Source organism: Eptesicus fuscus, chromosome 15 (assembly GCF_027574615.1).
Source record: "Eptesicus fuscus isolate TK198812 chromosome 15, DD_ASM_mEF_20220401, whole genome shotgun sequence".
NCBI lineage: Eukaryota > Metazoa > Chordata > Mammalia > Chiroptera > Vespertilionidae > Eptesicus > Eptesicus fuscus.
In genome coordinates this window covers 47,492,880-47,507,033 of record NC_072487.1, presented here as the reverse complement: position 1 = coordinate 47,507,033, position 14,154 = coordinate 47,492,880, and the positions used below count along the sequence as shown (strand labels likewise).

General features: G+C 38.2%; 1 protein-coding gene across 4 annotated transcripts in view; it reads left to right on the top strand.

The window, feature by feature from the left end:
- The first annotated feature begins 902 nt into the window (after positions 1-902).
- Positions 903-14,154, top strand: part of TUT7 (terminal uridylyl transferase 7) — a 56,128-nt gene continuing 42,876 nt past the window's right edge. For 2 of the 4 annotated variants that reach the window (XM_028146209.2, XM_054726701.1), the window contains exons 1-8: positions 904-1,295; positions 2,086-2,636; positions 8,898-9,079; positions 9,383-9,499; positions 9,954-10,131; positions 11,951-12,039; positions 13,223-13,274; positions 13,921-13,990. In XM_028146209.2, the coding sequence (XP_028002010.2) occupies positions 2,117-2,636; positions 8,898-9,079; positions 9,383-9,499; positions 9,954-10,131; positions 11,951-12,039; positions 13,223-13,274; positions 13,921-13,990 (1,208 nt within the window). In that variant the 5' untranslated portion in view covers positions 904-1,295; positions 2,086-2,116. Of the gene's footprint in view, positions 1,296-2,085; positions 2,637-8,897; positions 9,080-9,382; positions 9,500-9,953; positions 10,132-11,950; positions 12,040-13,222; positions 13,275-13,920; positions 13,991-14,154 lie in introns of all 4 variants that reach the window. The other 2 variants (XM_054726698.1, XM_054726700.1) reach the window with 2 other exon arrangements.

Here is a 14,154-nt window from a genome sequence, read left to right as displayed (position 1 = left end):
GCTCCCTTTGGACTCTATGAAAGGCACTGTCCGCCTGTCAAACAGATAACTGGCTTGATTCCCAGGTATTTTTCAGAACCAAAGCATTTGGATATGGCATGGATTAGATGACTTAAGAATCTGAAAAGCCCCCAGACCAGTTCCTGGCAGTAGCCAGTACGTATGGGTTCATAATTATTTTAAGACCAAGGCCTCACAGGATCTCGCGAATTTAAGTTTAAATGTTTTAAAGCAGAGCAATCAAAACCATCACATTTTTCTCAACGCTCTGGGGTGTTTGCTAGCTCCAGGTGTGCAATTTTCGTTCAAAAATTCGAGTACATCTCTTGGGTCATCTTTTCAGATTACACGTATTCTTAAAAACACCGTCCTGTGTTGTTTTTGTTTCAGTTTTTGTTTACGTACCCAATCTAAGAAAAAAAGCAAAGCATTTCCCTCGACCCTACTGAGAGCTGGGTGAACAGCGGGTGCTTCAACAGGATAGGCATTCCTACAGGACCGGCAACCCAGACCTCCTGGGACGTGACATCACTCGGAATTACCGGGAAAATATCTAGAGCACTGAGACCTCAGACCCAGCAACCAGGAGCCTCCAGGGGCAAGCCGAGCTTCCGAGCCTACCCCGGCACGCGGCACGCGGCAGCGGCCGACCTCGGAGAACCAGAGCTCTCCTTCCTACGCTTCCCGGGTAGAGAGGAGACCTGGGCGAGGAGGGACGGCCCGCTCTCCCGCGAGTCAGCGCACGGCAGCGGCGGCGGCGGCGGCGGAAGTGGGCGGGGCGCTGCGGAGGCGGGAGGGGCGGGGCTGGAGGCGGGCGGCCCTTCGGAAGGGCGCGCGTTTCCGGCGTGAGCGGCGGAGCTCTCCGGCGGGGGCGGCCCCCGCCTCCCAATCGCGCACAATGAGCCAGCGCTGAGCGCCGGAAGTGGGGCCGGAGGAAAACACAGAGAGGGAGCCCGGCCGGGACCGAAGGAGGCGGAGGAGCGCCGCGGAGGTGGTGAGTGTTTCGGGCGTCTTCTCCTCGCGTCCCTCCCGGACTCGCCTCCGGGGTGAGTCTCCGATAGGTTCTCCGGAACCCAGACTGGAGGGCGGGCTCCGCCCAGGAGTTTTACGTTGGCTTCATCCTCCGCTGGCCTCGGTCCCTGTTGCCAGGCCAGCGGGGACTGAGCGATCAGGTTCGAGCCCCTGTCTTCACTTTCGGTCAGACCGTGCGAGGGCCGCAGAAGGAGGGATTTCGGTGGAAGCACTCGGCCTCGGCCCCCTGGCCGACCTGGGGGACCTCGGAACCCATCAGGGAGGTAGGTCACTTCCTGCTTCCTGGTACCCGCGGTGGCTTCGTGGCCGGGAGTGCGGGGACGCTTCCTCTTTCTCCGCCTCCGGTCCCAAGGGGTGGAAACTGAGGCAAATCGGGGGGTGGGGCGATCAGATGGGGATCGTCGAGGGGAAATTGCAATTGGTGACAAAAAAAAACACAAACAAAACACCAACTTGTTTGGGGTGGAGAAGGAGGTCGGGGAAGAGTAGCTGGAGTTGTTTCTTGGTTGGAAACCCAGCCCCTTTGACTGGAGCGGAGCCTCGGTGGGGCCTCCGTCACCCAAGCGATCGGAGCCATCGTTCTGAATAGTGGTGGGGAGGTGAGCCGAGGTCCCGGGGCGCGGAGGAGGGACGGAGACGTGGAGTTTTAAAGACTGCTTCGGGAGTTTGCTAACAGTATGGGCTTGGGATGAAGGGTTGTTTTTGTTTTGTTTTGTTTTTTAAGAGAAGCGCTTTTGTCATATAGGTAAAACTTGGTATGAGTAACATTTTTTAATGCTACAGTTCTCGAGACTAGAGACTATAGGGAGCTTCCCTTAGTCACAGGTTTAATCTTCATGTTACAGAGTAGGTACTAATTTTCATGATGAATATCCTAGGATAAGCCTCCTAACTTCTAGTGTAATACACTGATTATTGGAATGCGATGGAAATTAGGGGAGAGGGGGAGTTTCTTATGGGCTTTTGAGCGTCTGTGCAATACATGGGGTATTTTGTACACTAGGTGTGATACCTTGTTATAGTTTGATTTTCCCCCAAAATGCTTTCTTTCAGGTGCAAAGTAAGAAAAGTGAAGTCAAAGACCATGGGAGATGCACCAAAACCTTATTTTGTGAAGCGTGCTAAAGACCGGGGAGCTGTAGAAGATGAGGATTTCAGAAGGGGTCACCCTCAACAAGATTATTTAATAATGGATGATTATGCTAAAGGCCATAGCAATAAAATGGAAAAAGGCCTTCCCAAGAGAAAAATAACACCAGGGAACTATGGGAATACTCCTAGAAAAGGACCATATGCCGTTTCCAGCAATCCATATGCATTTAAAAACCCAATTTACAGTCAACCCCTTTGGGTAAATGACAACCACAGAGATCAAAGTAAGAGATGGCTATCAGATGAACTTGCTGGTAATTCGGAGAGTTGGAGAGAATTCAAACTAGGACCTAGAATTCCTGTTATGAACCGACCAAGAAAAGAGCCCTTTCAAGAAAGTGAAGATGGATATCGGTGGCAAGACGGAAGAGGCTGTAGAGCTGTAAGGCGACTATTTCATAAAGACCCAACAAGCCTGGAAACCATGTCAGAAGTGGAAGCAGGAAGCCACGGTAATGTGTTGCAATTTGTCAAGTTAACAACCCAAAGTCAGCAGTCTTTTTTTCTTTTTCATCCAGATGAGTTTTATTATTTTCAGCAATGCAGTTCAAATTTTTCATAGTTTCTGCTTATTTAATATAATTATTTTAAGGATTGCAGTTGTGATACGTGTATATATTGGTCCCTTTAAAAGTTTCCTTTGCCATAATGCTCATTTTACTTTAGTCAACATATTTCCTGTTGGTGCTTTTTACATTAGAGGGTGAGCATATTCTCCTGGAGACTATATCATAATTTCTGAGTGTGTGTATATAATTTCTAAATCATGTATCACAGTTTTGTATTTGAATAATATAAATGACAGACTGTGAAGATTTTAAAAATCTTATTTGATATAAAAGCCCAATATAGACTGCATATATCTCCTGCCACAGAGGGATAGGAGGGTAGTCCAAGATTTTCTTCCCCTCAAAAGTGAGCTTTACAGCCGAAACCGGTTTGGCTCAGTGGATAGCGTCGGCCTGCGGACTCAAGGGTCCGGGTTCGATTCCGGTCAAGGGCATGACCTTGGTTGCGGGCACATCCCCAGTAGGGAGTGTGCAAGAGCAGCTGATCGATGTTTCTCTCCATCGATGTTTCTAACTCTATCCCTCTTTCTTCCTCTCTCAATAAAATATATATAAAAAAAAAAGTGAGCTTTACAAACATATTGAGAGATATTACGTTTAGAAGTCAGAAATACACATAAAAGCCTTACCTTTTAGTTTCAAACCAGAAGCCTATTCTGGGTGCCCTACATGTTTGATAATAATTGCCCCAAAGCGATTATACAGTTTTCTAAAAGGTGAATAAATTTGGTCCATGTCCCTGTGATATCTGTAAACAGGGAAATTGTTTTTATCTAATGGACAGTAATTACTAAAATGAAGTGAAGTCATACATTTGTAGAAAAAAAATAAAACTAATATTTAGTCTGAAAATGCAAAGTATGCTCAAAATTATTCTTGGAAAAATGGGCTATTAAGTTTGTTGACTTTGTTGTTGTTGTTAACGTTAATCCTCACCAAGGATATTTTTTCCATTGATTTTAAAGAGTGGAAGGGAAGGGGAGAGACAGAGAGAAACATTGATGCAAAAGAGATACATCGATTGGTTGCTTCCCACATGAGCCTTACCAAGGTCAGGCCAGGGATCAAGCCTGCAACCAAGGTGCATGCCCTTGACTGGAATCGAACCCGAATCCCTTCAGTCTGAAGGCCAACTCTAACCACTGAGAAAACTGGCCAGGGCTGCCTGCTTTTTTTTTTTTTTTTTTTTTTTTTAAGCAACTTAGTTATGTTCTCTTCCCCTTTTGACTAAGTTATGACCTACTAATTTTACCACCAAATTTATTCCTATTAAGTTTACTACTGAAATCTGTCTTCTTTATATTCCCAGTCTGTAGTTCTTCCTCATCTCTACTACCAAATCAGCCTACCTAAACCCTCTGCCTCCATCATCACTACTGGTTTGCTTCCTATTAAAAATATATACTCTACTATACCAATTTCTTCCTAAAAACTTAAAGCACTTCCTGACTGACTATAAAATAATGAAAGAAATGGAGTGCTGGGCCTGGCGGGGAGTGAGGGAGAGGCGGTTGACACTTTAAATAGACTGATCAGGGTAGCCCTCACTGGGTAGTGCGGGAGCCGGCACTGGGAATTTTTGAGGAAAACGTCCTCCACTCCCACCCCCGTGTAAAGGCTGTGACAGAGCGGGTACATTCCAGGAAGAGCACGGAAGCCCGTGTGGCTGAAGGAAAGGAGGCCATACAGAATGAGTTGCAAACTAGCGAGCACTTTCACAGGTTTGGTCATGTGTGTGTGTGTGTGTGTGTGTGTGTGTGTGTGTTTTAATTTAAATGCTGGTAGGCAATGTTGGCACTTTCTAGGCCCTTTTCCTTCATATTATCTCACAGTGGTGTGTGTGTGTGTGTGTGGGTGTGTGTGTGTGTGTGTGTGTGTTTTAAACCTGTAGGACATTTGTCACCTGTACATTTAGAAGTCTTAGTAGGAAAAACATCATGTTCTATCTTTAGAGGGTCTTATGAAAGTATAAAATGGGAGAAAAGGTGTTATTTTATATTTTTTTTAAATAGGAAAAGCAAAAGAAAATGCTTTGAATCAAAGAGTCAAAACAGAAAGAGGTATTAGGAATCAAATGGATGGGAGAGATCAAACCTTAGCCTCAGAAATCTTGAAGCTGTAAAGAACTGGAAGGAATTGTCTGTGGTGATATACCAAAGGTAGAATCACAGTTTTACAAAGCAGGAAGTTGTGGCCCAGAGAAGTTAAATTTATCCAGACTTGTTTATGTAGAATGGTAGATGAGGAAGTGAAACTGAAATCATGTACCGTGCTGCTCTGGCTGCTAACTCAGCAGCGCTGGACCGGAAATCTGACAGAGGGAAACTGCACACGCATTGATGATTTCTGGACTTTCAAGTTGTGTTTTTCTTTTTAAAAGTTTGTGTGATTTTAAGTATTTGTGTATTACTGTGTCTGTGGGACATGGACATTTTAATTTAGTTACCAGTAGTTGGTCTTTTAGAAAAGAAAATTTGATGTTGAGCAGCATTATGAAAAGAAAGACTTATAGATCAATAGTTTGCAACCAGAAAGATATTAAAAGGGATTGTTTACATACCAAAAACCTCTTATATGTATTTGTGTTTCATTTTAAAAGAAGTTGATTTTAAGAGGTTTTGAATGGGAAATACGTCTTCACTGTCTTTTTATTGAAAGCTCCCATGTTTTCTCTCTGTGAAATACAGGTGTATTCTTTCACAAATGCTAATTAAAGGTCTTTTCAGTCTCTTATTTCTTGAAAATCTTCATAAAGGAAATATTAAGCTTTGGTATAACATTGCTCACTGTAGAGAGAAATTTAAACTTTGCACTACACTCAGAGATTCCTAAAAAGGATTTCATTAAAGGAACTGAAATTTTCCTGAAATCAAACTTGTCTTAATAAGGGAGGGTCTTATTAAATGATATGAGAAAATGAAGTGAAATTATCTCAAGTTGCTTTGTTTTTAATACTGTCTATTTTTCAGTTCTCCATTACCACTCACACTTCATCTCTCAAATATCCTAGGTTGCCAATTTATCGTATTTGGGACAGTTCCATTAGTAATCTTAGCTGGAAAACATCCACTCAAATACACATGTCCTTTGTGAATGGAACAGTGGTTCATATGCAAGTAAAATATGGGAAACTTAGAATACTGTATATAGAGAATGCATTCATATTACAAAAAAACTTGGGATAAGCCAGGTAGTCTAAGTAATTATGGAAATTTTTTTTAGCAAAACCCAGCTTTGCTTTCCTGATTCCCAACAGCTAGATTTTATTATTTGATCATTTTTACTATGCAGGCCTGTGAGGTTCATAAGGTTATATTGACTTATCAGTACTGGTCTGTTCCAGTTGTGAATGAGTATGCTGCAAGAAGGGATTTTAATTAGTTCTTTTTAGTTTGTATATTGTTACAAGGCTGAATTTAAGAATTTCACCTATGCTTTAATCTCTTTTTCAAATCCCTTTGCTTTGACTTAGTCATGTGTCTCTGCACAAGTCACTTATTTTCCTGGACCAGCATTTCCCCCATCTGTACAATGGGAGTAATTTTAGCATCCATGACAGGATCACTGTAGGGATTAAATGAGGCAATGCCATATAAACTGCTTACATTGCACCTATTGCATAATAAAATACTCTGTAATGGTAGCTGCTGTTATCAGCATCAGACAAAATTTCTGCAGCCACCTACTTCTCTGTATAAAAACAATAAAGAGTTAATTGTGTTCTCTGGAGGGAAATTGAAGTCATTCTTTCTAGAAAATGACAGCAAATATAGTTATATTTAGCAGTCTTTGTGAGTAGGAAAGAGGAGGGATTAAAAAAAGGAATTTGGTTCTATATCACTTAGTGTTTTTGACTAATATGGACTTTCCTAATGGGTATCGCACATATTGGTGTAAATCTCTAATGAGTGTTTGCCTAAGTGAGAAAGTTCTGTCCTTAATACTGAAATCAGATGCAGTTTTTTAAAGTTGGTAATGACAAGCAAATTAAGTGAAAATAGACATACCTTTAAAGTAAAAGAAGTGCCTATCTCAAAAGTTTAGGGCAGACCAAGAGTACTCTCCTTAAAAGATTTATATTTTAATTGGGAGTAGGGGGAGTATTTAAAAGCAGGTATTAAGGTGTAGACTGATTTTTTTTCTTCCAATGACTACTTTTTACTATTTTGTTTGGTCTATGTTGATTGCTTTTAAAAATAAAACTGTATTTGTCCTAATACTTCTTTAATTTTGTTTAATTGCCACTTACTGTAGTACAGAAACTGTTAGCAGAATTTCACTATATTCATCTTATGGTAGTTTGAACACAGTGCTTGCTGATTTCCTTCTAGAACTATTGGCAAGTAGCTTTTGTAAAATAAAGGTCCTATATCTCCCTTTTCTGACAATTTTTTTTTTCAATTAACTGATTTATTGTACCTGCTATACAAGTAATAAGTTCCAGTGGAAACTTGACAGGAATTGCCTTATGCAGGGCATTGCAGGTTTCTATTTTCAGACTAGTTATTGATAAGCCATTTAGAAGCTCTCTTTCCATTCAAGTCATTCAATCCATTTATCACAATTTTAATTGGAGAAATGAATTTAACTTTAATTGTATGTGTTACTAATAGTTTCATTTTTCAGAACTTAAGGGAAGTTATGAAAGTTATTTAAGACAAATTTTTTTATAAAGCAATCTCACAATCACCTTTAGTTTCACAAGTTAAAAGTTACACATTTTTTTAAAAAGTGACAGATTCATTTATTATAAGGATTGTAGAACAGCACAGTCTATAAACAAGTGAAAATTAGTGTATACTTGCAGAAAATTTTTAGTTCAGCTGCTAATTGTTTCTTCCTTTGAAATGTATTCAGTGTGCATGCCATTGAAGAAGTGAAAATGAAAGTAAAGATAAAATGGGAAATGGTTGTCCTCAGTAAATAAAATTTTGGCTTAAACTTCTTGATATTAATGTGGGGGGACAATTATGTGAAGACTGAATTTTCATTTCAGATAAGAATGTAGTTGATTTCTGAGATCTTTGGAAATATATTTATTGTCCATCTGTGCTGTTAATATTGTTCACTTATGAAAATGAAAGTAAATGTGTATAGTTTTCATTAGAATAACAGGTATATTTACAAGTATCCTATATAATAAAGAGCTAATATGCAAATGGTCATCGCGCCCTCATGCTGGGGCCGGGGGACCTGAGGGCTGCGCCCCCCGCCCAGCGGGGCTTGATGGGGGGACCTGAGGCCACGCCCCTGGCACCAGGCCGGGGGACCTGAAGCTGTGCCCCCCTCCCAGCAGAGCTTGATGGGGGGACCTGAGGCCGCACACCACCACCCCCCGCCCCAGGGCCAGGGGACTTAAGGCTGTGCCCCCCCACCTGGCAGGGCTTGACAGGGGAACCTGAGGCCCTGACTCCCGGGGCCAAGGGACCTGAGGCCTCATCCCAGGGCCGGGGGACCTGAGGCCACGACCCCGCCCTGGCGTGGGGCCAGGGGACCTGAGACTGCGCCCCCCAGCCCTGCGGGGCTTGACAGGGGTAGAGCTGGCCAGGTCTGGATCTCACGCAATTTCGAGGTTCAAGCGGTGTGTGGGGACTTGACTCTGGGTCCCGTGGTGCACCCCAGACTCTTGACAGGAAGGAGATTTTCATATACGTTTTACTAATTTTCTTTTATCTCTGACACTTCCATTATAGGGAAAGGGCAAATAGCAATATTAAAATATTTCCTCTAATTAATTCTCTTTTAATGTGCACAAATTTCGTGCACCAGGCCCCTGTTACTAGAATATAGTAGATACATGTATATTATGTATTATGATGATATATTAGGTATATGAGAACAGGTATATTCACCTTCAGAGGATACTTTCAGCAATATACCAAAAAGATGATTAAATCAAATTATTTGATTGAAGTAGAATTCCTTTTAAGTTTAAAAAAACACACCTATTTCTATGGATTTATGTATCTAGATGAGGTGCTTAATGAGTATTCAGGCATTCTATCCATGCCTATCCCTTTCCTTATGCTCTGTGTTCAGTTGTCATTCAGATATTACACGATTTCATTAATAAATATATAAATTCTGCTTTTTAGTCAGTTCTGTTATTTAATATCACCAATAATATTTTTTTCCTAACTTAAGAAGACAAGAAGCAGAAGTCCAGACCTAGGAAGCCACGGAGGACTAGAAATGGGGAAAGTGACCTGGACGGGGACTTGGAAGGCCCTGTGATCGACGAGTCTGTGCTTTCAGCAAAGGAGCTCCTGGGTTTACAGCAGGCTGAGGAGCGATTGAAAAGAGACTGCATTGACAGGCTGAAAAGGGTAACATCTTTTATTTGTTAGTTAAAATCCTTGTTTTGTTTAAACTGTGTTAGTAATTGGGGATATGTGCTTTGATGAATTAGATATCCTACTTTGGTTATTAGTATTGAAGCACTACAAGCTACAAGTGATAGTCAGTTTGATTTAATGAGTTACTTAAATAAAAATGACTATTAGGATAGTGATAGAGTGACAGTAACATACTAACAATTTTAAAAGTGGAGGGGAAATCATTTTCTGCCTAATTTTTGTTGACCTATAGTTTTGAGGATATATATATCTATAAATCTCTTTAAATTATAGCGACCAAGAAACTACCCTACAGCAAAGTATACCTGCAAACTTTGTGATGTTTTCATTGAATCTATTGCATTTGCCCATAAGCATATCAAAGAGAAGAGGCACAAGAAAAACATTAAGGTAAGTTTAATGTAACCAAAACAAATGTTTATCTGTCAGTTGTTATTTCTTGTCTTTGTGACTTTCTTCTCCTTAATAACTTTGCTACCTATATTATTGAATTTACCCAAAATACTTTATGCTGCTCAGACATGTTTTGCTGGATAGTCTTATGAATTTCCTTAAGGACACTATGAAGATGAACAAAGTCATTGATAGGACTTAAGTATATGTCGTTACGCCAGTAATAAAATAATTTGTCATTGCTGTTTTTAATATTCTTTTTTAGCACTTTTTTCTTATTCCTGTCTTCCCTCTATTATCACTTTATGTGCATGAAGAAATGTTTGATAACGTGAAAACTAACACAGCTAAAGTAAAAGAGAAGGCTAAGAATATTTATAGTGTTGTCTTGGTAAATGGTAGAAGGTTAAAAACGTGTGTCATTTTTTAATCTCAACATTGATCTTAAAAGGAGAAGCAGGAGGAAGAGTTGCTCACTACATTACCCCCGCCTACGCCCTCCCAGATAAATGCAATTGGTATTGCCATTGACAGAGTTGTACAGGAGTTTGGGTTACTCAATGAGAACTTGGAACAGAGACTAGAAATTAAACGTATCATGGAAAATGTGTTCCAACACAAGTTACCAGGTATTTTCTAGATTTGTTTTTCTATTTAGCTAGCTAAAGGTACTTCAATCATTTTTCCTACTAGTAATAATTTTCACCTAATAGAAATTGATTTGCCATATCTTTATTTTTTGCCTGTTTTTGTTTTTCCTGACTTCCCCTGAGGAAGCAAAGACTTTTACATGCATTGTCATTAAACCTGTTTTCATTATGAATTTCATTATGTGCATGTACTTGAAATTAAATACCCCATGTTAGTGGGGCACTATGGGACTCTTGTGTATATATTTGTTTACCATTCTACCTATTTAAATTGACAAAATATTTTGAGTTAAAATAAAGAGAAGTATGTTGGAGTCAGTTTCACGTATCTGTGTCCAAAAAGGTTCTATTTAACCACACTTAAAAGACTTATAATATCTAAAATGAGTTTTGCAAACTAATATGTAATAGATTTTGTGTACTGGTGAATTCATTCTCCATATTATGTCTGTGGAACCATGGGAAACTGTTTTTTAGAATGTTCTTCAAGTGATTCTAAAATATAGCTAGGGTTGAAATCACTGTTTTAATTATTACCGTATTACCCATAGAACCATGTGTTCCACAGTAAGATCATTACATATAATATATCATTCATATTCATACATGCTTTCATAAAAATAAAGGGTGAGAACCTGCTCATTTCATTATATAGGGACCTCATTCTTTTTTTTTTTTTTTAATATATTTTTATTGATTTCAGAGAGGAAGAGAGAGATAGAAACATCAATGATGAGAGATAATCGTTGATTGGCTGCCTCCTGCACACCCCACACTGGGGATCGAGCCGCAATCCTGGGCATGTGCCCTTGACTGGAATCGAAACTGGGACCCTTTGGTCCACAGGCCGACGCTCTATCCACTGAGCAAAACCAGCTAGGGCGGGACCTCATCCTTTATGTTGTAGATAGTTCCTGAAAAGTCACTTATAATTTTGATGTTTTTTGCCATAGACATCCATTGTAAAATTGAATGTATTTTTTCCATGAGAAACTTTTAAAGCCCAAAGTAATCACTTGACTTAACCTGGGGGGAAAAACCCAAAGTTTCCTGATGAGAAAGGATAAAATTTTGGCACAATAGTGATAAAACATTGAGTGGTAAATATAGGCCATATACACACTTTTCTCTTAAAAGTGAATCACATGTTGCCTAGTGTTTTAAATTGTATCAGTTATATAATTATTTTTCAAAAGTTTTCCTAAAGGGATTATATTATGTTAAATGCTGCTTGTTTATAATATGAGTATTCCTATTAAAAAATTTCAAGCTGAAGGTCATTTTTATGATTATTGGTTTATAGAAACACAATCTTTGTAGTAAATTACACCTATGTGGCCTTTCTAAAAGGGGAAGTGTTTGCATTAACTCTTTAGTATACTACCAGGTTTATAAATACAAAACAAAGTTAGCCATTTCTTTTTCACTTTCACATTTAAACATGTAAAAAATGATAGCAAGTATTATTTTTTGCACAAAATGTGAAATAATAATTTAGGAATTTTTAAAATATGTTTTACAACTGAAAAGATAGCCCTTATGTTAAATCACTGTCAATGCAGTCTTCCCTATTACATAAAATAAAATAAAATAAATAAATAAAATAAAATAAAATAAAATAAAGGAAGAGCAAAGAGTCACCCTTGCTATCCTTTGTTTATACCAGACTTGAATAGTGTTTTGCTTTTGTGTATAGTTTTAATTGATGGTCCTATTTCTGAAATAACAGTGCTTTGTTATAACTTTCAAGAAATTTTACCTTATTTATGACTTTTATTTATTTACATTTTTTTTTTAGATTGTTCTCTAAGATTATATGGGTCATCCTGTAGCCAATTGGGTTTCAAAAATTCGGATGTAAACATTGACATTCAGTTTCCAGCCATTGTAAGTACAAAATTAAATGTTGGAATTTTCATAGAGTGGTATGGAAATTCTTTTTTTAAAATATGAGCTATATTTCAAATATGAATATAGTTTAGAGATTTTCAGATTTGTTTAAGTGTAATGGTGGCAGCTTTTTTTCCAAAAATTTCTATTTCTATGTTCTTTTGCCTGTCTTCAGTTTTAGGGCATTATTTCAAATACTCTATAGCTTTTCATACTTACTTTACTCTTTAGATCTTTCATACGTCAAATACTGGTATTCTTACCATGTGAATCTTATGGGGCTATTTAGGTTCAGTTAACTTGAAATGATTAAATTGCTTTGGTAAAGTCAACTTTCCAGTGCAGGAAAGAATTTTAGATGTTAAGCAGTGTTGATATATAACTTCTATGACCTGAAAGCTTAATTTGCTTCTGGGTTCCCTCTATTATACACCTACTTTATTAAAATAATTATGCTCTTTTTTTTTCATTCCCTCCTGTTATCCCCAGCCACTCAAAAACAATTATGCTTTTGAAGAACCACACCTGACATAGCTTTCTGGTTTAAATATGACTCAAAAAACTTTTGATGAGTCAGAATTTTAAAACTGGAAGGCACTTTAGTAGAGTATACATTTATCCACTGGTGGTTACCATAGCCCAGTGTGTAGATGGTTTGTGTCAATTTAATTTACCTGGGTTGCTAGTTCAAATACAAATCCACCCACAGATGTTCTATTTCATGGCCTCATTCTTTGCCATCCCAGGTACTATTGCTCCATGGTCAGCTGACCAATAGATTTTACTATTCTTTTAACCTTAAATTATGATTAGTAATTTATCAGCATAGCTGTTATTTTTGATTCATTCATTCATTTAGCAAATATGCACTGAGTCTCATAGAGTGAGAGAGGTAATAGTGGTTACAGTATGTCAACTTCTAGCCACAACTTTTGAGATTTGCTGAGAGGCTAAGTAACTCAGGAATTAATTTGGAGTTAACTGTGTAGTAGGTCTCCTTTGCCCATATTCATCCTCGTTTGGTGCTCATTTCTCTGTCCCTGACCAATATAGTGATTAATTTCTTTACTCTGGTTGTAATGTGCTTTCTAATTTGGATAATTTCAGATGACTGTATATCATCTCAGTGAAGCAAAAGTACTTACAGATAATTTGATGTATTCATTGATCTATTTTCTAGATGTCTCAGCCAGATGTTCTCCTACTTGTTCAGGAATGTTTAAAGAACAGTGGTAAGACCAGATTCTTTCTACATTTTGCTTTTAAATGTTTCTTTTGTCTATAATTTAAATATATCATTTCTGAAACTTTGAAAATCGGAAGTCATTATTTAGCTTGATAATAATGTCACAATTTATAAAGATTAAATGAACCTTAGACCAAGTCTAAGAAGACACAAAATATGTAAAATTTACTCTCGAGGGTATAACTAAAGGGCAATCTGCTTTATACAGTGGTTTAAATTAATACTTTCTAATGGCAAATAGGTGTGACCCAACCCTGATTAATGAATCAACAAACGTTTGTTCCCAGATAGATTTGTCAGTTGTCCATATTTTAGAAGCTTTTGCAGCAATTTTGTTTGAATAGCCTACCCATATTTCTAATTATGTTATTCATATAACATTTAAACAGTCTAATTCAATAATATAGCATTTTCAGTCGAACATAGTTTTACAAAATTAGGGTTTTAAATTAACATGATTACTTAATTCTTGAATATCATACTTTCTCCTTTTCAAGTCATCTTGGAGCTTTACTTAATAATGGTTTTGAAAAAGGCTGAGCAGATAAATCACAACTGGAACTTGAACTTTATCTAGTTCTCTAAACAAAAGTATAATTAACCTACTTAACCTTTTTGTCTTCTTTCCTCAGATTCTTTTATTGATGTTGATGCAGATTTTCATGCGAGGGTGCCAATGGTGGTGTGCAAAGAAAAGAAAAGGTCTGTTTCTTTAAGCTGTTCATATATTAAATATCAACTTGCCGAAAGCACGTGTATTTCACTAAACCTTTTTTTTTCTATACTTCACTAAATCTTATGTTTAATTTCTAGAATGATAGAGTCCTTGTGTTTAATTTCATAGGCTTACTACTAGCTTTCTCCCT